This window comes from Trachemys scripta, chromosome 1 (genome assembly GCF_013100865.1).
Source record: "Trachemys scripta elegans isolate TJP31775 chromosome 1, CAS_Tse_1.0, whole genome shotgun sequence".
NCBI lineage: Eukaryota > Metazoa > Chordata > Testudines > Emydidae > Trachemys > Trachemys scripta.
Genome location: NC_048298.1, coordinates 51,341,127 through 51,367,071, shown reverse-complemented (window position 1 = coordinate 51,367,071; position 25,945 = coordinate 51,341,127). Strand labels below are relative to the sequence as shown.

Sequence of the window (25,945 nt, the reverse complement as noted above, 5' to 3'; positions counted from 1 at the left end):
ACTTCTAAAGCACTAGAACTCACAGTTACAGCTTGATACTGCCAAAGGAACTGGTATGTGCCAGTTACAACGAAAAAGCAAATACGATGCAATAAATAGGGTGTGGGAAATCAAATGGATGAGATTCTAAATGCAGCCATTTGTAGTTTTGCCCTATTTATTCTTTTGGAAGGAGATGGTCAAGTTTTTAAAAGCTCCTCCAAAATTTACAGTATACACACAAATGTACAAGCTTTTACATAAAGTGAGATAGAAAATATACACAATTCAACATATACAGATCCTGAAAGATACTGAGTCCCATTGAAGTCCAACACACAAAGGGTAATTTTAGGCATTTCTGGTTGATTTGTACATGTCAAATTTAAATATTTGAAGTTGATGGGGTTTGCATGCACCCTGTCTTTCTCAGGACCAGGCCTTTAGAGCAGTGGTTTTCAAATCTCTTAAACCCATTCTGCCCCTCCCCCAAAAATTCACACCTTCTCTCCATGTTACAAAACAGATTCACTAATAGTTGTGGGACATTCCTCTCTTCAGTTTTACTGGTGCAGATTTGAGGGGGCTCAGACTCTTGCAGAGCTTTTTTAAAAAAAAAAAACCCAACAGATTTTCTTGTAACTGCATAGTAGCCTAGGAAATGATTTCTTGTGACCAGCCTGCAAGATCCTAGTTTGCAGCAGTAAGAATAGGTATTTTTTGTGGGCATATCCTTTGGATTAAGTTAAAAACCAAACAAAACCAAATTGACGAAAACCAATTTTCCCCCTCACCCCCCCAAAAAAACAACCCTAACCAGCCAACTACTATCGGTTTCAAAGGTAAAGAATTAAAATTATGATATGAAAGTCAACTGTGGCAAGGATGGGTAAGTATTATAAAGGAGGCAGACAGACTTCTAAAGTCATAGGGAAATCTCACACATGCTAGAAACCAGAAGCAGTGGAACAGGAATGAGGTGGGAAGAAGGCTAGCATCCCCACAATGGAAATACTGGAGGGTGGCAGCTGATGGATGTCCCCTGCCCCCCCAGTGTTTTCCACCACCACAATATCTCACAGAGGATAGACTGGAGCAGCCACCACAGTGCACAAGGATTGGGCTGGTCACTAGGAACAGCTCTCCGCTCTCTGCCTTCTAGCCACCACTAGTCCCAGCAGAGGCACCTAGCCCAGGGGAGGGGCAGAAGCACATGTGCCAGCTGTTGGGGTGGAGGACAGGCCACCCAGGCAGTGGGGCATCACAGCACAGGATGCCAGCCACCACAGGGCACCAGCTGCCAAGGAACTGCCATAGGAATGGCAATAGGAATTGCTGGGATGCCCCTTTCCAGGGTGGAGATGGCTGCTCTCCCTGCTAACCCCCCCCACAACCCCCTTGCCCCCCCCCCTACCCTCCCCCCCCCCCCCCCTATTCACAGCAATCTTATGCCCCCCCATTAGAAACTCAAGAGCACAGAACAAGTACTGTTGACCTCATGGGAGGTCTTCTCTTCCCTTGCAGGTCACAAACTGCACTTGAATAATCCTGGTCTTAGAGTATATAAATAATCAGTAAGGATCAAATCAAAATACATTACAATATTACATATTGTACTAAACAATAGAAACTTAATTACAGTTTAATTGTGTCATACTTCACTGTTGGCAGTCAGCTGTTTGTTTGTATGTTCATAGACAGTCATTATATTTCTTAAATTTGTCAAACTCAGTTTGTGCCTTGAAATTTTCTATGGCATTCTGTATACTGCACAGATTCACTATAATGCTATTAAGCTCTATGAAAAAAATAATTTACCATTATATATGTCTTGGTACAGCCAAGTCTGATATTTGGGAGCTGAGTCTGTTGGCTCCATAGTAACCATTTCATTTCACTGCTTGTGCAGACATGCTTTGAATTTCTAGTTTACTTTTACAGACTTGCTCTGTTGTTTTCCTTCATTATATTTGTGAAAACGTGGAGACAGAACTAATACAAGACTATTGCAGGCAAAGGCAAGATTTTGAAAGGACTTCTTGAAAGTATTTTTCAAGTCTAAACCTAAAATCAACATAATTAACAGAGATTAAAGTTAAGGCTTATTCTTGGGTTGAGGCATATGAAAAGCTTCTACATTGTTAAAGGGCTACTTTCTAAAAAAATTAAATAGATTAAAAACTCTATCCTAGTTTCCAATAAGTGAGTGTGCACTGCCAAGTATATTGTAAATTCAGTTAATGTGCTTGCATAAGTGGCAGTGGACATCCTCAGACCAGAAGACAGGACCAAGCCTAGAGACCAAATTTATGCAGCACCTTTTGATATGTGCAATATTTCTGGTTTGGGGAGAGAGACAGAGAAAGTGAGAGACCGACTCTACAGCCCAGTGGTTACAGCATTTACCTCGCAGGTGGGAGAGGCAGATTCATGTCCCTACTCCAAGAAATATTATTTTTACAAATTGGAACAGCTCCAACAGAAGAGATTGAGAGAGAGACCCAACCCCTGAACTCCCAATAGCCTTGTGGTTAGGACACACTTGCCTCCCTTGGCTATCTTTTGTGCAGATTAGGCATAATCTGAGCATGTTTAATGGATTGGGTCCCACAGGTGACACAGACAGAGAAAATGCCCAGTTTGAGAATGCTGCTAGGGCTGAGGTGTGAAGTAGTGTGCTGAATATCTCAGTGGTATTGGGATTTAGGCATTTTTGACATGCCCACCAGGGGAAATTTAGCTGCCTACAGAGTTAGGCAGCAGCTGGGTGTGGATTTGTGAATGTCAGTGGTGCCTAAATGTTGGATTTAGTTACCTAGAAAGCCAGTTAGGTGCTTAAATCTCTTTGTCAATCTAGCCCTTACATTTGTTCAGGAAATTATTACTGGTCTGCTAAATCCTAGTTTTTTCAAAGATATGCTCGAATTCAAGATTTTTCTTTTACATATAAAAGGAGTCTAACAAACCAAATCCAATAATACCATAAACTAATCCCTGAATTACCCCCAATAGGGACATACTTCTGATGTAAGTGCATTAAACAATCCAATTGTCATCAGGCTGATTATTCTTACCTATTCCTTCTGAATGTGTGTGTGAAGAACTTCTAATTTGTGGCGTATAATTTTAGGTGAACTATGCTCTAGAAGAATAAAAATCAGTTTTAAAAATGTTTTCTTTAATAAAAAAATAGCAAAGCTTAACCACTTTGGAAGTGCTACTGAATATGAGCTCCCCAGCGGGCACATGAAATCCTTAGGGACTGTCAGTCCCCTCCATAAGCTATTTTCAAAAGTAGGGAAAATGGAAATTACACACACTAAATAATGGAGGGCTAGAATTGCCTCACTTTTGCTTTGATGGTGGTGGGCGGCCAGGGGTGGTGATATTTTTATCTTAAAACCAGAAACTTGACATACAAATTTTCATGAGGCTCTGGAACTAACTACTTATAGTTTCATTTTAATGCTAGGACTGTTCCATTTTAAAAGTTACAGTTGGAGAGGGGAAGGGGGAAAAGTAGTTTTTAATCTTAATAAAATGTATGTTTTATAGCAAATTGATCTAGTGGCCTAAAGGTAACCCTTATCATATGAATAAAGTATTTCATTCACAGTTTATTTGAAAAGAATACACACTTTTGCTAAACAATAGAGATGCCTTCAGGTCACCAGATTCATTTATAATGTATGCTGTGTGTTACTGTATTCTAAAATAGGGAATTAATTGATGATGGATAACACATACTTTCCTTCCACGGACCAAATGCATCCATCATTTTAAGAATAAACCTATTCTTTTACCATCCAGAAAGACAAAGACCCTCCTTCAAATTGCTCTCAAATGTAGCCGTGTAAATTGATAAGTAAAAGACTCATCATAATATTAACCAAACTATGATTTTCATTCAGTTTTTTATTTTTAAAAGTTTAATACCAGAAAAAAAATGCTAAATAGAGCTTTGAGAAGTGATTGCTGTAATCTGGCTGCTTAATGGAACACATTAGTGCCACTAGAACTGGCTAAAGGAACTATTTAAAAAAAAATTCTTTGCATATGGTAAGTAAAACCATATTACAAATTAAATAAAACGTAAATAGGAAATTTTTTCCCTCTCCATGTATATTAATCTTATTGCAAAAATAATTCTGGTAAAAAAAGCCTCCTTTGCTATCTAGTCTGACTTTTAAATATCATACAAAATGGATGTAAATGGCACACAAGCTGCATTATGATCAAAGACAGGATTACTTTATGCTGGATGAGATAATGTCTCCTCTTAATTTTGCCTTCGACTGAGAAGAAAACTCGGCAGACAGTAACAATGTATAGAAAAGTAAACTGACTAAGTTTCACAGTATAGCATTAACAGAATTTCTGAAACTCTTGAAATTTCACATAGTACATACTGTGTATTTAAGGAAAGTATGATTAATCAATATTGCACTCAAAAATACAAATAAGAGGTCTTATGAATATGAATTAACACTATATAACTAAAGCTTGAAAGTCCTTTCATGTACACACTTATACGTAGGATAACTGTTATATTGAAATTAAAAATGTAAAGAATTCTATTCAGATAAAAATTGGTTCTCTTACTAAAATGATATACTGTCCCATATAATAAATCCTGTCTTGAAAACCATTTTCTCATGAATACTGGCTGATACTGTAACACACAAATGAACAAACATCTATGGATGTCACACACAAATGTCACTCTACAAATTCTTAACTAGGCATATGAATGCTATTGCTTTTAGAAGTTAAACATTAAAAAAAAGTTTTTCAAATAGCAATGTTTGTTCAGGGCATTTCTTTGGGATTAATGATATGCTGGGGTTAATGGGCTGATTATCTTGAGCTAGCAACTCCTCTCAGCCACTCATTAATCAACAAGAAATGGTCAGCTGGTTGGTAGTTACTGCTGAATTAGTGGCTGCATACTAAATATTGAGAAAATACTCAGATATCTTACTGATGCACATTTGCTAAATATTGACTAGCATATTAAAGAACAATGATTGATCATAAAATATACTGTTAGCTGTTTCATATAAAACATAGTATATATATCATAAATTGAAGTCTGTACACCATTTAATGAACCAGGAGCACACATCACCAAACAATACACAATACACCTCCTATTTTATGAACTAATTGGAGATTGAGTTCATTAAAATGAAAAGTTTATAAAATGTTATATCTCAAAATTAGTTACTACTGTGCATAAGTTAACTTATGAATCATTCAACGATAATGCACATAAAAAAGGGTAACAAAATGTACAGTGTTTCTTGGCCATCATGAAAGAGAACACTGAAGAACACAGTGATGCTCACACACTACCTTTTCAAAGCAGGAGTCATCTGATACCAAGGTGCCTTCACCCGAGCGTGGGAAGGTAAATATACCCAACACAGAGTGTGGGTGACCTCTGCTCACTGCCCAAGAACATATATGTGAACACAGATGAGGGATATGGGTTTTTCTTCTTGTTGGATAAAAATAGTTCATGTAACTGGCTGTTCATAAAATCAGTGTGCGCAGAATTGGGGAGTTCTACTGTTCTATGATATACAACATACAACTTCCCTGCTTCATCGGGATGTTGTAAGGGTTCAATTCTTATAAAAATGCTTGACCTTACATTTATAGAGTTTAAGAAGAGACGGGACTACTAGATCACCTGGTGCAATCTCCTATATATCACAGGACATAAAATTTCCACCTACTTTTCATTTGTTTAAAGCCCTATAAATTGTGTTTGGCTAAAACAGATCTTTCAGAAAGGCATGCAGTCTTGATTTAAAAACTTCAAGACATGGTCAATCCACCACTTCCTTTTTTAAATTTGTTTCAGTGGTTAATAACCCTCTCTGTTAAAAAATCTGTGCCCAATTTCTAATTTGAATGTGTCTGGCTTCAGCTTCCAGTCATTGGTTCTTGGTAAGCCTTTCTCCTCTAGATTTAAAACCCAACAACCAATTTAGTACCCAATATTTTCTCCACATAAAGATACTTATACACTGTGATCAAGTCACCTCTCAATCTTCTTTTTGATAAAGTAATCAGACTGAATTTTGTAAGTCTCGCATTAAGGCATTTTCCCAGCCCTTGAATAAATTTTGTGGCTCTTTGGGGGATTTTTCAACATACTTTTTAAAATGTGGACAACAGAACTGGTCACAGTAGTCCAGTATCAGTCTAATAAATGCTGTATACACAGGAAAGATCCTTTTCAGCATCAGTGCTTTCCAGAATCCAAAACCCCATTCTATAGGCAGGGTCTGCATTCCTTCTTTCTAGATGTATAACTTTGCTTTTGGCAGTATCAAAACACATTTTGTTTGAATTGGTCCAACTGACCAAGGGATCCAGATTACTCTGTATGGCTGCCCTATCATTATTTACTACTATCTTTATGTCATCTGCAAATTTTATCAGCAGCGATATTATATTTACTTCCAGATCATTGATAAAAATGTTGAAAAGTGTTGGGACTAGTATCAATCCCAACAGAACCCAACTAGAAAACTCTCCCATTCACTAATAGTCTCTGTCCATAGTACTGAGATCACTTGACAGTGCAACTAGGGCTGTCCTTGCTAAATGAAGACCTGAAACAGACTAGAAGGTGTCTAGAATGTTGGCGGTAGTGATGAGCTGCTAAAGTTTGCTAGCCACCAACTTAAATGAATTTACCACAAGAGGGAGAAAGATTAGTGACTGAAGAGTAGTTGACATGCTTGGTGGAATTAAATGATTGTTTCTTGACCATGAGACAGATTGATGCATGTTATAGAGATGATGGAAATAAACCTTCCTTGAGGGAACAGCTGTCAACAGTGGCTCTAAGTATTCTCCTCTGGCTTTTACTAGCAATGAAAACCACAAGTCCACATCATATGCTTCCTTCTGTGCTTCCAGTACCTCTGTTAGAAACACTAGCTTAAATTCTGTTTGGAAAGGTGAAGTGTTTTTCACCTTTTATCTCCAGTTGGTTTGATAGAGACTGTTTCCGATACACTTCATTCTTTTAGCATTCTTATAGCATGTAGCATTTAAGTGTGGAACTTTACAGTTGTCTAGACTGGTTAGATGGCTCACTAACTGAACCAGTGCTGAAGGCTGATATTTTGTGGAAGTCCTGGTGGAAAAGGAACATGATTCTTTACTCTCCCGTTCCGAAATGGCATGGATATCATACAAACCCTTTATGATGCAACTGAATGGACTCAGATTTAGTTCTTCATTATACCACCCTCTTCTGCTTTGTGTAGATTTGCGTTGTATTGAATAACTAGCTGGATGAGCTGCATCAATAAAGTTCTACAAATTCACAAATCTAAATTATTTTCATCTAACAATACCAAAAAAGTTACCATAAGCCAGCTATAAATGCTCCAATAATTAAATTCACAACTACAAAAAGATATCATCCAACTGCACAATAAATAAAAATTAACAAACCACCAACATAGCAGCAAGACATAGTTCCTCTCCACTTTGCCCAAACACCCTATACTCTCAAACCTCCCCAGAAGCCTTAACAAACAGAAATTTACACATGTCCATATACTTGGCGCATAAAGGTAAATTCCTCCTCTCCTAAACAGTAAAGAAAATTTCTAGTAGGACTAGAGGAAAGTGCATGTGACAACAACTGCACTGAGACAAGAGATAAAAATAAATATTTGGAGTTCTTAATTTCAAAATTAATTTAGTTTAATTTTATAAAATTGAGAGAAGACATACCTATTACGCTGCATCCTATCTAACCCTTTATTGCACATCCATCACCATAGTATATCCCAGGCATGGCCAAACTGTTGCTCGTGAGCCACATGTGGCTCTTTTACTCTTAAAGTGTGGCTCACAGAGTCCCCCATCTACCCCCCTCCCCCAATCTGCCTACAAGACCGGGCAGGGTGGAGCTCAGGGCTTCTGCTCTGCAACGGGGTGGTAGGACTAGGGGCTTTTGCCCTGCAACGGGGTGATAAGACTATGGGCTTTAGCCCAGCGGGAGAGGTGGGGGGAAGTCAGGGCAGAAGCCCCACATCCCAAGATGACCTACATTCTAAGTCATCTCCTTAGAAGATGGGAGGCAGTCTGGAGTTTAATTTTGAAAGCTGTAAGTTTAAAACCAGTTGGGGTAGGGATTCACTGAGCAAGTCACTTTTGAGAGCCTCTTTATTTGGTGCAAATGTTGAGTATCTCTGCAGGTTTGTTGCCTTTAGCTACTAGGAGAAAAAAAGTCAGGAAAATAACTGGGAATTATATTGTTTTCTCTTTAATTTTATCAAGAGCCTGCTTGAAGTTCTAGGCACTTCAGTATATTACTTTAACATTTAAATTTTTTTTTCTATATTACAGAAGATATTTCCATTATTTTTTAGGTTGCATCTTTACTAGCCGCCTTCTTCATATTTCCCATTATTCCATGTTCACAGGTGAAATTCCACTATTTGCAGTACTAATGTATACTAGTTGACAGCAATTTAACTACCATATTATCTAACCCTACCCAGAACAGGTCTAGATGACATGGTGGTTAAATCATTAGTGGCTTGCCTACACTAGTGCTCCCTCAAGCAGAGTTGTACTATATTAGAGCAATCATGGGAAGTCTGAAGAAATCTGCTAGTGAAGGGGAGCCCTTAGTGTTAATGAGTATATTTTGTCTTAAGAAAGAAGATCTATTTCTGTTTTAAATCTTTATTTTTTAATTATTCTATGGTACAAGTTTAATTTTTCCTGTGAAATCAAACAACTGAAATGTACATAATAATTTTGGTTAAATCTTAGCCTGCTCTATTATTTAACTGACAATTTGCTTAACATACCATGCTGCCCACTCAAATGACATTACTGAGTATCCCAAACAGTGAATGTTTTTCATACTGAAGAAAAAAGAAGATATAAGAAACTGCTTTCCCTTCGGGGGGAAGTGAAGGGGGAAAAAAAAACCAAAAAAACTTTCAATGGTAGCAAGAAGACAGAGATGCTAACAGATCATGGATGTCTACAGTTTAATATCAGATTTCTTTTTATATATAGATAGTAGTATAACTCCATATCTTGACATCATGACTGGGTATCCCTAGACTTTCATGGTTACTGCTGAAGCATGCTAGAGGGATAAAATCCCTTTGAATGTTTAATGTGTTCCTCTTTTGAACCACAAAGAGCATTAATCCTCCTCTCATCTACCAACAGCTGCACTGTTTTTCCTACTTGCTAGGGCGTAACATGATAGCACTGTACAATTGGGCAAATACAAACATTGATAGTTGTTTTTGGCAATATAAACTATATAAACTTTATAGCAGCCGATCTCCATCCAACAAATAGGAAAAATATGTAGGCATCTGATGCCTGTGAGATGTAGCAATCCCATACTCTGTCGATATATGTAATGAAAGAATTAAATTTAAGAAATAATGAGCATAATAAATTTCTGAGCCTTTCCAAAATTTGACCGCAACCAGTTCAGCGAGCCATGTTGTACTGTTTGCCTAGAAATAGATTGAGAGAGAGAGAGAGAGAGAGAGAAAAAGAAATTTTTTTAATGAGAAACCGATAGCCATGGTTAGATTCAGACACAGTTCAGGAATGCATTGTTCAACATTCCCTATGCCGCTCTGCCAATGCATCTCAATCCTGGCCTTGCTTCAGTCATCCAACTACTTTATACAGTTCCAGCTAGGACTCCAGTTTCAACAAATATCAGACAACATTAGTGGGGGAAACAGAAAGGCCGACTACCTATAAAAATCTACAAAAAAATTTGGAATGTCCGAATAAATATATTTCTGGGGTATTCATCCTGATACCCCAGAGTCAGGTCTTTTTTTGCAAGCAGAATTGAAGGATGCAACCAACCGACAAACTGATGCAATATTTTGTCCCTAAGTAATCCTTATCAAAAACTGAAAGGCCAAAAGCCATACATGATAATGTTTCAGTTATAATATAACTTTCACTGACATTTTAACAACCATTTTGACACCTTGACTGGGTCTCCAGGGACCTCTACAGAATTTTTTTTAAACTGCAAAAATTGTAACCATGTCTCCATATACTATTCATGTGAACAGAGAATTAGTATTGTTGAAAAAAGACAACACAATGATGAGCTATTCTGAGCGGTGAGAGGACATTTTCCAAGCCATTTGAAAAACTCATTTTTAAAAGAAAACACTACAAATATTAAAGCCTTTGACGCAGGCCATTACTTCCAATTGAAGTAATGCCTCCTGGTTCTGAGACCCATTGCAAACATATCTATATCATTTATTTGATATAAGCATTCTATATAATTTCTGTAAAAAAAAACACCCAACATTTTTTTAGTATGCATTTCATTTCCAGACGAGTCTAAGAGTACACAGTATTCAAAGCTCCTAAAATATAGCCACAATTTTCCCCATCAAATTGATAAATGAACAGATGTAATGTAAAAAAAGTAATACCAGGTGACAAAATGGAATGATTCCTCTCTATATTAAAAATCAAAAGGAAAAAATCTTTTCTGCAGTATTTTGGTCAATGAGACTGGTGGATGTAGGTAATGAAAATATGAATACTTAGTGTTCCAGATAGTGTACAACTGAGGGATTTCTAAGGTAGATATCACCATGATTCATAGATTCATAGATTCTAGGACTGGAAGGGACCTCGAGAGGTCATCGAGTCCAGTCCCCTGCCCGCATGGCAGGACCAAATACTGTCTAGACCATCCCTGATAGACATTTATCTAACCTACTCTTAAATATCTCCAGAGATGGAGATTCCACAACCTCCCTAGGCAATTTATTCCAGTGTTTAACCACCCTGACAGTTAGAAACTTTTTCCTAATATCCAACCTAGACCTCCCTTGCTGCAGTTTAAACCCATTGCTTCTGGTTCTATCCATAGAGGCTAAGGTGAACAGGTTTTCTCCCTCCTCCTTATGACACCCTTTTAGATACCTGAAAACTGCTATCATGTCCCCTCTCAGTCTTCTCTTTTCCAAACTAAACAAACCCAATTCTTTCAGCCTTCCTTCATAGGTCATGTTCTCTAGACCTTTAATCATTCTTGTTGCTCTTCTCTGGACCCTTTCCAATTTCTCCACATCTTTTTTAAAATGCAGCGCCCAGAACTGGACACAATACTCCAGCTGAGGCCTAACCAGAGTAGAGCGGAAGAATGACTTCTTGTGTCTTGCTCACAACACACCTGTTAATACATCCCAGGATCATGTTTGCTTTTTTTGCAACAGCATTACACTGTTGACTCATATTTAGCTTGTGGTCCACTATAACCCCTAGATCCCTTTCTGCCGTACTCCTTCCTAGACAGTCTCTTCCCATTCTGTATGTGTGAAACTGATTTTTCCTTCCTAAGTGGAGTACTTTGCATTTGTCTTTGTTAAACTTCATCCTGTTTACCTCAGACCATTTCTCCAATTTGTCCAGATCATTTTGAATTATGACCCTGTCCTCCAAAGCAGTTGCAATCCCTCCCAGTTTGGTATCATCCGCAAACTTAATAAGCATACTTTCTATGCCAATATCTAAGTCGTTGATGAAGATATTGAGCAGAGCCGGTCCCAAAACAGACCCCTGCGGTACCCCACTCGTTACGCCTTTCCAGCAGGATTGGGAACCATTAATAACAACTCTCTGAGTACGGTTATCCAGCCAGTTATGCACCCACCTTATAGTAGCCCCATCTAAATTGTATTTGCGCAGTTTATCGATAAGAATATCATGCGAGATTGTATCAAATGCCTTACTAAAGTCTAGGTATACCACATCCACAGCTTCTCCCTTATCCACAAGACTCGTTATCCTATCGAAGAAAGCTATCAGATTGGTTTGACATGATTTGTTCTTCACAAATCCATGCTGGCTGTTCCCTATCACCTTACCACCTTCCAAGTGTTTGCAGATGATTTCCTTAATTACTTGCTCCATTATCTTCCCTGGCACAGAAGTTAAACTAACTGGTCTGTAGTTTCCTGGGTTGTTTTTATTTCCCTTTTTATAGATGGGCACAATATTTGCCCTTTTCCAGTCTTCTGGAATCTCTCCAGTCTCCCATGATTTTCCAAAGATAATAGCTAGAGGCTCAGATACCTCCTCTATTAGCTCCTTGAGTATTCTAGGATGCATTTCATCAGGCCCAGGTGACTTGCAGGCATCTAACTTTTCTAAGTGATTTTTAACTTGTTCTTTTTTTATTTTATCCGCTAAACCTACCCCCTTCTCATTAGCATTCACTATGTTAGGCATTCCTTCAGACTTCTCGGTGAAGACCGAAACAAAGTAGTCATTAAGCATCTCTGCCATTTCCAAGTTTCCTGTTACTGTTTCTCCCTCTTCACTAAGCAGCGGGCCTACCCGGTCTTTGGTCTTCCTCTTGCTTCTAATGTATTGATAAAAAGTCTTCTTGTTTCCTTTTATTCCTGTAGCTAGTTTGAGCTCATTTTGTGCCTTTGCCTTTCTAATCTTGCCCCTGGATTCCTGTGTTGTTTGCCTATATTCATCCTTTGTAATCTGTCCTAGTTTCCATTTTTTATACGACTCCTTTTTATTTTTTAGATCGTCCAAGATCTCGTGGTTAAGCCAAGGTGGTCTTTTGCCACATTTTCTATCTTTCCTAACCAGCGGAATAGCTTGCTTTTGGGCCCTTAATAGTGTCCCTTTGAAAAACTGCCTACTCTCCTCAATCGTTTTTCCCCTCAGTCTTGATTCCCATGGGACCTTACCTATCAGCTCTCTGAGCTTACCAAAATCCGTCTTCCTGAAATCCATTGTCTCTATTTTGCTTTTCTCCCTTCTACCCTTCCTTAGAATTGCAAACTCTATGATTTCATGATCACTTTCACCCAGGCTGCCTTCTACTTTCAAATTCTCAGCGAGTTCCTCCCTATTTGTTAAAATCAAGTCTAGAACAGCTTCCCCCCTAGTAGCTTTTTCAACCTTCTGAAATAAAAAGTTGTCTCCAATGCAGTCCAAGAATTTGTTGGATAGTCTGTGCCCTGCTGTGTTATTTTCCCAACATATATCCGGACAGTTGAAGTCCCCCATCACCACCAAATCTTGGGCTTTGGATGATTTTGTTAGTTGCTTGAAAAAAGCCTCATCCACCTCTTCCACCTGGTTAGGTGGCCTGTAGTAGACTCCTAGTTGATGTAGATATCAACACCATAGTAAAGGCATGCATACTAGGATTTTCCCCAAATTCTACCAGAGTCCAGGCAACCTTGATAAGTCATAAAAAGAAGAACAGGAGTACTTGTGGCACCTTAGAGACTAACAAATTTATTTCGTGGACTACAGTCCACGAAAGCTTATGCTCTAATAAATTTGTTAGTCTCTAAGGTGCCACAAGTACTCCTGTTCTTCTTTTTGCGGATACAGACTAACACGGCTGCTACTCTGAAACCTGTTGATAAGTCATGTACCAGTTCACTTGTCTAATATACCTTGCACACATTGGCAAAGTAAGATTTGAAAGGAGTGCAATGGGAAGGCTGATTCCCTCTGACTGCATCCTTTAGAACTCTATAGCAAAGTCTTCTGCCCCTCTAGAGATAGAGCTCCCTTGGTGCTTGCTCTCCAATGCCATTTGTCATCCATGATTTTTAACTCTCAAAACGTAAGTAGGCAAGTGGATATGTTGAGAGCTGACCTTAGGAAAGCAGAGAGGAAATAAACCATCAAGGTCTCCCTACCTGAGCTGGAGAAGTTTCAAACTAAACAAGCACTGAGCTGACTGTATACCACTAACTTGGAGAAAGGATGCACAGCACCTTTGAAAGTTTTAAAAGAACTCTATAAAGTTGTATATTGTATGCACTGATTGCTGATGTCTGACATAATGTCTTCTAAGTTCCAGTCTGTTAGTTTACCATCTTCTTTCCATTAGAGGAAACAGTTTGTTTAGTACTGGAAACATGCTCAGCCCTATACAATACACAAAAATAAAAAAACCTGTTCCTGCCCCCAAAAGCTTAGACTGAAAGAATGGGAAACCCAGAGGTGGAATAATTTAGAGTATCCCACCACATCCCACACCTCTTGTCTCCTAATAATTAAAATAAACAAAGTGAGCTTTTTGGAAAGATCTGAATGAGAAATGAGTGGTGATTTTGTGAATTGGGAGGACTTTCCACACAAAGGACCAGAATGGAAAAAATAGAGATGGGAGTAGAAAAATAGAATTAATAGGGTACTGAGTCTGGCACCAGCAGCTTTCGATAACTGTAGTCAATGGACATGATTCTTGGTTACAACAAGGTCCCTTACATGCTCTGGCAGTTTAAAGGGGCCTTAAAGTGAGTATATCATCATCTTTAAGGCCCTTTACACTGCCTGGGTGGTGTAAAGTGGCCATGGTGCCCCATCATATTGCAACAATGACCATCAAAATATTCTATTGAGGGAAAAATCATTCTACTTTTTTAACCATTTTTCATATAGAAATAGACTTTGATGTGAACAGTGCTCTCAGCCCAAGGAAAGGTGAGAAGAGGAAGAAAAGTGTTTCACCTAGCTTAACAGTGACCCAACAAGCAGTTATGGAGCAGCTTGGAAGGCCTCCAAAAGCAAAGGCAGCCCCCTTTCCAGTCCTCCTTGACCAGATGGGAGATGCACATACTGCTAGGTCTCAAGCAGCGCTCAGCTTCATAATAAATGTGATGTATGTGTCCATTTTTCTTTTAAAAATACAACTGTTACAAAATAATAACCTCAGTCAGCACTGGTGAAAAGTGTTTACCTGGTTATAGTCACATATATCACCCCCAAAAAGAAACAGCCTCAAACAAACAAACATATTAAGAAAATGGAAGGATTCTCGGGATCTGACTGAAGTGGCAAATGTTCATACTCAAATACTACTTAAATTATAAAGTCACTATTTTTAAACATTCCATAATTTATTAGGATTTAATATATTGTTTTCCCAACTACTAAACACATTTCATGCTAGAAACATATGAACTAAGACATGTTACCTGACACATTTAAAATTAAAAGACTGGAAAAAACACAAAGTGCACAGTAAGGAATAATCCCTCTCTTGTAGGACGATGTGCTGGGTCACCTAATAAGTTTTTCCTCTGAATATACCTTAAAAAACATACTCCATACAATAGATACACTAATGCAAACATGATTTTTTAAAACAGAAAGTCAGCATTTCAAAAACTCTATTGACATAATTTGATACCCTCAATTCCTATTTTATTCCAAACAAAACAAGATATTACGGAGTACCATGGGGCTACTCTTAAGCATCAGGCTAAGATCCATTCCTTCAATAGTGCTGACTCTCTGAATTAGACATCCAGAATATTCCTACTATGTTATGTTATGTTACGTTATGTAAGTGCTAATTATGTGCTTGGTGCTGCAAATGGCACAAATTAAAAAAAAAAAAAAGCAGTCAGTGTTCTGAGGAGCTTACAATTTTAAGAGTCCAAGCCTGCAAACAGTTACCAGGCACATCTTTATTTCTGGACATAGCTCCACTGAAGTCTTGTGTTTCATCCAATTTAGTTTTAAAATATGCCAAGAGAGTGTCTTCCACCACTTTCTTTGGAAGACTACTCCCACTGCCAAATTCCTTAGTGATCTCTCACTGTGAGGAAGATTAGCTGATGGGCCTATGCACAGAAGTTTTCAGGATCAGGCCCTAAGAACAGACACAAATATGACTCACTAGGAAATTCAGAGGACAACTTGTTGGCTAAAATGTGCTGTGTTCTCTTCTAGCAGCTGACCCTCATGCAGTGATCGAGGGTACTAAAGTTACAACATAATGGACCTTCTCCTTTAACTCATGCAGTAGAAGCCTGTGCTTTTGGCGCTGAATATCTCAGGTTCAATCTCCACTGATGACTCTTTCTGACAGCCAGAAAAATATCTGTCCGCAACAAAAGTTTTAAGTGCATTCTACCTGTATCAGGTAACTGTATGCTATAAAAAAGACCTTTGAAAATCAGAAGACCTGCAGGACTGGCAGTAAAGAGCGCATTGGAGGAAAGAAACAACACAGAAAGACTGAAGAGAACTATTAAAGAAATGTATGCGTCTCTTTCTACTTTCTCACAAATCAGTTAAAAGGTAACAGTACCTTAAAATGGAACAGGCTGTTGACATAAGACATTGGCTTATTCAAGTTTTAATAACTATACATTTCTGCTGAACTAGTTAAAAGTGGGTGCTGCCAAAAGAGATGCTGTGACAGCAGGCCTATTCTCATAACATAGCATGTGGTCTTGGACTGCAAGGGAAATTCTCTTAGGAGTTATGACTGTCAATGAGGGGAATTGAAATAATAAATTATAAACTTCACTAGTGTAGGGAACACTGAACAGTACTAATTTATATTTTTCACGCTTTATGCTATTCTTTAATATTAGTTATAACATCCGCTTAGTGAAATAATGCTTAATGAATTACCAGTTGTAAATAGGAACTTAGAAGCAATTTGCAACTCTTGTATAGTTTCCTCCCAGAATCAGAAGAATTTGAAGGCGAGAGTGGAGTATGTGTGTGCAGAGAGGGTTGGTGAGTGAGAGAGAGAGACAGACATTCTCTCTCTTCATGCTTTTTAACTCTTCTGTAATTGATAAGGAAACTAAGAGTTTCCTTTCCTTCCCCTAACCTTCCTGGATTTTCTCTCTGCTTCCACTTCCTAATAATTACTAAGATTAGAATTAAACATGATAATAGTTCTTACATATTCATCTCCAAATATAATGTAACAGGATATTTATTTATGCAGATGTCAACTTACCTGATGAAGATCATTACCCAACGCATACTCCTGAAAGTAACCTGGTGCAGCAGATGATGCTCTAATGGCTTGCCATAATTTATACTGACAACCTCCAATGTAGTGAGACTTGACACCTGGAAGGTGGTTATAGTTTCTAAACACAAATGCTTTCAGTGGTGTTCCTCTGTTTACAATAGTGCTTACTGCAGCTACCTAGTAGGTTAGAAAAATAAAGATAATTTCAGATACCTACACTATATCTCCCACAGCTACAAGATTTAAACATTAGCTTTGTACATCATGCTGTGGGTACAAGTACACCTGACAATACAACCATTAAAGTAAAACAGGAAAATAAAATTCACATGACTAGCTTGAACAAAAATTAATCCCTTGTAATTTACAACCCTCATAAACCAATTTTTTTTTTATTGGGTATAGTCAAGAAATTTTCTTCTTTGTTTCTATCCTATGTCATGTTCTATTGCCCTTCTGGTTGTGAAATATGGACATTGCTCCCTGTGGAGCTCACCAACGCTTCTCCCACATCAACCAGAGTCACAGCCGCAGAATTGAGATACCTCCTCCCCAAGATTCTGCTCACCCGTAAAAGCTAGAGAAACTCAAACTCTGAGGTAAAGACAGCATCCTGTATTATTTTTATCTTTAAAAAGAAGACGACAGAACTTAATGGAAAGAAAGCACGGAAGGAAAAGTTTTGTTTGTTTGTTTTTGAATTGGAGGTGGTAGTAGAAAGAACATACAGACTTTTAATTCCCTATTCCTCTTCCAAACAGGCATCATGAGTTACCAGTACCGTATGCTACAAGTCAAGAGAAAATAGGTCTCTGTATTAACTAAGAAAGTTTGTAAATCAGTGAAATATCTTTTCTTGACCTTGTTATTTTCAGTGAGAAATAATGAGAAATAATTATCTCTATTTGCTATTCTGTTTTTCACAAGCTCTATCAACTAAAATTTTACAGAAAATAGTCACATGCCTGACATAAAATGATGTTGCTGTTTTTTAGTAAGTTATAGGCAAAGGCAAATGTTGGAGAAAAAAAATATTGTTTAAAGACAAGTCTCTATGTCTAACAAGTGTTTTATTATTTTTAACTTATGTGGATCTTATTTCCAACTTCTTGGAGCGACTATAAAATAGTTATTTCTAATCAACACAAAGAACTACATTAAAGGGTGGTCAAGGCTGCAAAGAGGAACATTCAAAAAGTCAGAAAATAGCACTATCCAAGTAAAAATGATGCGCAACACGTACCTAATATTACAAGCCTCAACAGAAGTAACTAGATTCTCCAGTCTAGCACAGAGGCTCATATCTTAATAATTCATGTATAAAGTGCACCTTTGTATTACACTTGTGGCATGCTTCCTTATCTCAGGAAAACAAAAGATTCACTATATTTCAACAAAAAATAATCAAATTACAATGTAACTAAAATAACTAGGGTCATAAGTAGTATGAAATTCTCCTACATTTTATAGTTCTGGAATTTTCCATAAAGATACTAAAATATCATGGACAAAAGAATTGTGCATGTCATTCCAAGTGGGAAAGAGAAAGTAGTCCTTCCCAGAAAGAAAGGTCTGGAAGCAACGATCAGAATGTTTTAGGGAGATGCTTACCCATAATTATATTCGCTATTTACTAAATGCTTACCATATGATGGTAAGAATTTGCAAGATCTTTAACTGATGATGCATAGCTCATGGCTGGGATTGTCTAAAACAATGCCTCTTGGCAAATTAGTGGGTGGGTGATACTATTTGCATACTAGTTTACAAAGTAGTCTTTGTTTTTGTGAAAGTATTACTCATCAGCACTTGAAGCTGAAGTTATGATATCAGCGTATTAACTCCCATCTCTCAGTTGCACAATTACAAGTAAATCACTATATTCACAGAAAATATAGCTTCACCAGGAAAAAAAACAATATATGTGTAAAACTTCTATATGACAGTGATTAAGGTACAAATGATGAAGTACAATTTTCTGTTCACCCCAAAAGGGTCGTCTTCTGCTCCCATTGAAGCCAACAGCAAAACTTTCATTGTCTTCAATGGGAATAGGATCACACTGAAAAACTCATATTTGGTTTTTTAACACCTACACATTTTTCACTTCAGGATATAATCCTAATCTGCGAAGTACTAAATGCTTCCTGCAAGGCACTAAACATCCAACTCTTACTGAATTCAATAGGAGTTGAGAGCAACCTCATACGGTTGCATGTTTTATTTGGATAATACTATAGCCCTGTCACCACTAAAGTGGTTACTTTGAATAACTAACAGTTTCATATCTATTTATATACCGTATTTTCCGGCGTATAAGACGACTGGGCGTATAAGACGACCCCCAACTTTTCCAGTTAAAATATAGAGTTTGGGATATACTCGCCGTATAAGACTACCCCTCTTTCAACGCACACCAAAAAAAAATTAAAAAAACATCAGATTTGATTTCAATATGGTAATTTTAATTCAAATGCTTATGACATGCAGGTACTTAGCAGGAAAACTGTCACTTATAAACATAAGGCTGTTTGTCATCAAACATGTAAACATAAAACAGTGCAAGTGGATTAAACTTTTCCTAATTCACTCTAAAGCTGAAAGGAAGGATAAGACAATAAACCCATGGGAGCTGCCATGCTGTTTGTTTTCTAAGCTGTCAACCAAACTGGAACTGATGATGATAGGAGGAAGATAACAAACAAAGGAGAGAGAGCAAGTGCCGGGCAAGTCCCTGGCGAGTTAGCAACGCCCATCATAACTGCAAGCTACGGTATTTTTACAGGTTTTGCTGGCGTGACAGTTTCCCTTTAAAAGCCTTCAAAATCCTCCTGTTCGTCATCTGATATCATAAGTACATCAATGACCTCTTGTGATACATTTGTAAGGCAGTCATCGTGTGGATCGAATTCCGTATCAGATGGTGTGGTCTCAGCTTCGGCTTCCTCTTCATCTTGCCACAAGTAGTCGTCCTCCATACCATCTAATGAATTTGATATGCCACACTTCTTGAAAGACTTGATTACTGTTTCTGCATCAATATCATTCCAGGCTTTTATGACAAACTTGCACAAAACATCCAACTGTGGAGCACGCATGTTTCCTCCTTTTGTGAATGACTTTTCGCTGCTAACCATCCATTCATTCCACTGTTCTTGAATGCGATCTTTAAATGGCTTGTTTAGGCACACATCCAGTGGCTGTACCAACGATGTCAATCCTGCAGGAATAACTGCCGCATCTGTGTTTAGTCTTGCAAGCATTTGCTTGGTGCTGGGAGTTAAATGAGCCCTGAACATATCCCACACCAGTAGACTACATTTTTGAATAAGTCCACCTGGTCGCCTGCTCCATACATTATCAAGCCATAGCTTTACCCCTTCTTCATCCATCCAGCCTTTTTCATTCACATGTACAAAACAACCAACAGGGAACTTGAATTTCGGCATTGTTTTTCTTTTAAAAATAATCATTGATCTCAGTTTGGCGCCATCAGCTGTGCATCCCAGTACCACTGTAAAACTGGACTTCTCATGTCCTGTTGTTTTAATTAAAATTGTTTTTTCACCTTTTTGATGGACAGTTTTATTTCCAACCATATCAAAATTCATTGGAGTTTCATCCATATTTCCAATACTACTTAACGCATAGCCATGTTTAGTGCGCTGTTGTATTACGTATCGATGGAAACTATTTACTTTGCTATCAAGATCTGCAGGTAATTTTGGGGCAATTCTCATCTTTTGCCTCAGTACCATATTATGCCTTCCCATGAATCTAGTACACCAGGATACAGTGGCCTTAAATCTGTTGCTGTGATCTGGGTTAGATTTGGCCCACTGAAGTGCAAACAAATGTATTTTATTTCGTGTCACTACATAACCGTTTTGGCGATGCTCATTCACCATGTCTGCTACATGTTTTTCGAGTTCTGGCCAATGTGGAGTGCCTCTTCTTAATGCACACTTACCCCTTGGCATACTCTTTAATGCTTTTTCATTTGCTTTCCAGTCCCGAACCATCTTTTCTGTTACTCCATATTGTCTTGCAGCAGCGCAGTTATTATGTTCCATGGCAAAGTTTACAACTTTAAGTTTGAAACTGGCTTCATATTTCTTTCTTCTTGCTGGTGGAGCCATGATGGGGTTTTGACTGTTGGACATTTGTATACTGTACTGTATGTACTGGTGCTATACTGTATGAACAGGTACAGATACTGGTGCTGTACTGTATGTGGTACCCAGTATACAACAACCAGCCAATCACGGCAAGCGATGTACCTTACCGGCGATTGGCTGGTTGTTGTATACAAAGCCTGCTTGGATTGGTCAGCTCTCCCTGCCTGCCCAGCCCTCCCTGTCTCCAAGACTATCAGAGCGATAGCACAAACACGCCTCTTTCACCCGTCTGGCCCGCCCTTGTATCCTATTACCTCCTTCTCTGCCTCTCAGATCTCGCACATGCGCGCCTGCGCCGCTTCACTGCAGTCCTCAGGAGCGAGATCTGAGAGGCAGAGAAGGAGGTACGGTAATAGGATACAAGGGTGGGCCAGACGGGTGAAAGAGGCGTGTTTTTCTGGGCACAGCGCCGCTCTCTCTCTTTTTTCCATATCCCGGGCGTCCCGGACGCCTGCAGCTTGCTCCGCCCTTCACTTACACCTTCCCGGTGAGGCGCCCCCTCACCTCGTCATCGGGTGGGGATGCGGCCGCGGCCGTTTTTGAACTCCCCCCACCATGTGCGGCGACCGCAGATTCTCCAGTCCGGCTCGGAAGTTTCAGCACCCGCCCTATAAGACGACACCCGGCGTATAAGACGACCCCCGACTTTTGAGAAGATTTTCCTGGGTTAAAAAGTAGTCTTATATGCCAGAAAATACAGTACTCATTTTATTACTCAGGAACTTAGAAAGGCAAGATCTCAGTTCAAAGATAACTTTCAAATCAAGTCAGTATAGGACATCTCCCTCAAAAAGTAATATGTCATTCCAGCTTTTTCCATGTCCTCCTTTTACACACAGAGCATAAGGAGAGTCAGTTGAGCTCAAGTCTATTTTCAGAAGAATCTGAACCTTTACCGTTTAATTATAAAACATTGAATATAGTACTATAATGACACTAAGGCACCTTTAATTACCAAATTGTTCTTAACCATGTACATAAGAACATAAGAATGGCCGTACTGGTCCAGACCAAAGATCCATCTAGCCCAGTATCCTGTCTACTGCAAGTGGCCAATGCCAGGTGCCCCACAGGGAGTGAACCTAACAGGTAATGATCAAGTGATCTCTCTCCTACCATCCATCTCCACCCTCTGACAAACAGAGGCTAGGGACACCATTCCTTACCCATCCTGGCTAATAGCCATTAATGGACTTAACCTCCATGAATTTATCCAGTTCTCTTTTAAATGCTGTTATAGTCGTAGCCTTCACAACCTCCCCAGGCAAGGAGTTCCACAAGTTGACTGTGCGCTGTGTGAAGAAGAACTTCCTTTTACTTGTTTTAAACCTGCTGCCCATTAATTTCATTTGGTGGCCCTTAGTTCTTGTATTATGGGAATAAGTAAATAACTTTTCCTTATCTACTTTCTCCACATCACTCATGATTTTATATATCTCTATCATATCCCCCCCTAGTCTCCTCTTTTCCAAGCTGAAAAGTCCTAGTCTCTTTAATCTCTCCTCATATGGGACCCGTTCCAAACCGTTAATCATTTTAGTTGCCCTTCTCTGAACCTTTTCTAGTGCCAGGATATCTTTTTTGAGATGAGGAGACCACATCTGTGCGCAGTATTCATGATGTGGGCATGCCATCGATTTATATAAGGGCAATAATATATTCTCTATCTTATTCTCTATCCGCTTTTTAATGATTCCTAACATCTCGCTTGCTTTTTTGACCGCCTCTGCACACTGCGTGGACATCTTCAGAGAACTAGCCACGATGACTCCAAGATCTTTTTCCTGATTCGTTGTAGCTAAATTAGCCCCCATCATATTGTATGTATAGTTGGGGTTATTTTTTCCATTTCTTTTCATTTATCCACATTAAATTTCATTTGCCATTTTGTTGCCCAATCACTTAGTTTTCTGAGATCTTTTTGAAGTTCTTCACAGTCTGCTTTGGTCTTAATTATCTTGAGCAGTTTAGTATCGTCTGTAAACTTTGCCACCTCACTTTTTACCCCTTTCTCCAGATCATTTATGAATAAGTTTAATAGGACTGGTCCTAGGACTGACCCTTGGGGAACACCACTAGTTACCCCTCTCCATTCTGAGAATTTACCATTTATTCCTATCCTTTGTTCCCTGTCCTTTAACCAGTTCTCAATCCATGAAAGCACCTTCCCTTTTATCCCATGATAACTTAATTTATGTAAGCCTTTGGTGAGGGACCTTGTCAAAGGCTTTCTGGAAATCTAAGTATACTATGTCCACTGGATCCCCCTTGTCTACATGTTTGTTGACCCCTTCAAAGAACTCTAATAGATTAGTAAGACACGATTTCCCTTTACTATTTGTACTAAAATGTACTATTTTATTTCTTCTCCTTCCTAATAACAAAAACAAAATACCCTCTCCTTTCTCATTTTTCTCTCTTGTGCTGTGCTATATATAACTCCTTCAATTAATTAGTGCCCTTCATATACGACAGGCAAACAGATCACTACCTACCAAAGGGACAAGAGGAAACCTGGTGATCAAATGGGGAGAGACTACTAGCTCTCTCACACCACCCACAGGAAGAAAGTTAACAGTCAACATCACAGGACTGCAAGGAAACACTGAAAGGATTCTAGGACAAAATAGCAAATCTCTGTAGAATCCAAGATGTGATATAAAAGTGAGGGTAGTTGAGAAGTATGTATTAGTAGTCGGTTCACAAACATCATCTCATGGGAATTAATGTATCTAAAATCAGGACACTTATCAGCTAAGAAGTACAAGACTACTACAGCAGGGTTGGCAAATATTTAAGATATCTTGTGGAATTTTAATTTTTAAATGGGGATTGTTTTTATAGATACTTTTCAGAGTATAGGTTACAAAAATCATGCAATTTGTACAAATAACATTTGTCAAGTGATGGCACTGTCACCCAAAGCTATATGTTCCTAATACATTTTTTTAAGTACAATATTAGTTCTTGAAAATCTTCACTTACCTTAGGACATCTGGGATTTCTTGCAGTTTCAATCATGAGATCCGATCCCATTCTATCTCTATATAACAGGTAAAAAAATGAAAACGCATCACCAGTTTGGCATCATCAGAACAATAAATTAGTCAAAAGAGACAAGTAGGGTGAGGTAATATTTTATTATACTAACTTCTGTTGGTGAGAGAGAAGTTTTTGAGTTTACACAGAGCTCTTCTTCAGGTTTGGGAAACTTACTCAGTGTGTCACAGCTAAACACAAGATGGAACAGATTGTGTAGCATAAATAGTTAAAACATATTTCAAGGGACTGTTCAAGGTGAAGTGGCCTGTTATCTCTCCCACCATGTCTCTCTAATATCTTGGGACCGACACGGCTACCCCACCACTGCATAATCAAAACTAGTCATTTATGCCCACTTTTACTTCTGGTATTTTCTATTTAAAATACACAAGGTGAAATCCTGGCTGCATTGAAGTATATGGGAGTTTTGCCATGACTTCAACAGACCCCAGATTTCACGCACTGTATTTTCTCAGCAGTTGGAAACGATGAATTCATTATTCAGATGATTTGAAAAGAATGACTGAGGCCTCAGTACAACAAAGTATTTAAGCATGTACTTAATTTAAAATCAATGGGACTGGTAATTAAAGTTAGGAACGTGCTAGAGTGCTTTGACTGTTTGGGACTTTAAAAGGAAATTCTTAAATGTAGTGGTTTTACTTTAATGAAAGTCATTCTTGCTGAGGTGTTGACCATTATCAAACAAGAAATAAAAACATCTTTCTTGAAAAAAGAAAAAAACCCATCACTATTACAATTTTTTTAGAATATAAGCACGCAGCAAGAAAACAGAAGTTAAAATATCTATTCTTCATTCTGCATAGATTCTTTACAACTCTTCCAACTGTTAAGGAGAAACCATGTGAATCATCCAAAGCTGAATCCATCATCATATCAACTTTAGGGTTAGTGCTGCAGCATCTGAGTCAGAAGATGACCTCATTACATGATCCAAGACTGGTTTGGGTAGAAGCATGGAAGCAGCACTGTGCCAAGGGCCTTGTATCAGAAGATACCTCTGATCTTCCGTCTCAGCTAACAAAATTCATTTACACCTTAAAATAGACATTCTTGTGGGACAGCTTGAAAAATCTACACGTTACGGACAGTAGGCTCTTGCCCAAGCCAAATTCCCTCAGCTTCTGCAGAATACAAGATTTCATTTACATAAAAATATTCTAGCCCTCCTGATAATCAAAAAAAACTTTCTGAACACAGCCCAAGTTTAAACCAATGGGGTGCTGTCTTCCTAAGTCTGCAAAGACAGTTCCAGTGCTGCCACAGTCATTAGTTAAGGTGGTTCTGTGACCCAGCCAACTCTTGGTGCCAACTGGCAGAGGGCACAGGGAGTGCATAGGTATTTACAGGGATCCTCTGGGTCAGATATACACATAATAGTTCATCAAAGGGTGGCATGTAAGGTCTGTACTGAGAGCTGGTATCCCATTGATTGTTATAATCATTGAGAAACATATGTACGGATAATATTTAAGGAGTTACATATCTACACCAAAAATTATGTTCTTAAGGTCTTGACATTAAAGCAGGTCACAAGGAGGTGACATATTCAGACATGTTCCTTTCATACAAGAGCTAGTAGACACCTATCTCCCTATCTGGCCATTGTGTATTGTACGCCTATTTGCATGAAAGAATACAATGAGAGATTGTGAAAATCTACAAGAAAGGAAATCTACAAGACAAAAAAAACACCATGGGGATTGTTCATGTGGATGAATAAAAGACACAGTATGGGACTAGTATAGTTTGGGAAGCAAAGAAACACTGGAGTCCTTCACCTAGGAGGGAAGTGGACAGCATTTGTATCTCATGAAGAGATGGATCACAGCCAAACCTGGCTGTAAAGCGCTGCAATGATTTTGGGGGAGCATTACTCTACTATACATGACAGTATTTCAGT

At 38.5% G+C, this 25,945-nt stretch overlaps 1 protein-coding gene across 2 annotated transcripts in view; it reads right to left on the bottom strand.

The window, feature by feature from the left end:
* The window catches only part of PNPLA8 (patatin like phospholipase domain containing 8), a 69,390-nt gene that overhangs the window by 16,886 nt on the left and 26,559 nt on the right, over window positions 1-25,945 (bottom strand). For both annotated transcript variants that reach the window (XM_034769430.1, XM_034769439.1), the window contains exons 7-8: window positions 23,965-24,022; window positions 16,784-16,978 (exon numbers count right to left, since the gene is read on the bottom strand). In XM_034769430.1, the coding sequence (XP_034625321.1) occupies window positions 16,784-16,978; window positions 23,965-24,022 (253 nt within the window). The remainder of the gene's footprint in view (window positions 1-16,783; window positions 16,979-23,964; window positions 24,023-25,945) is intronic.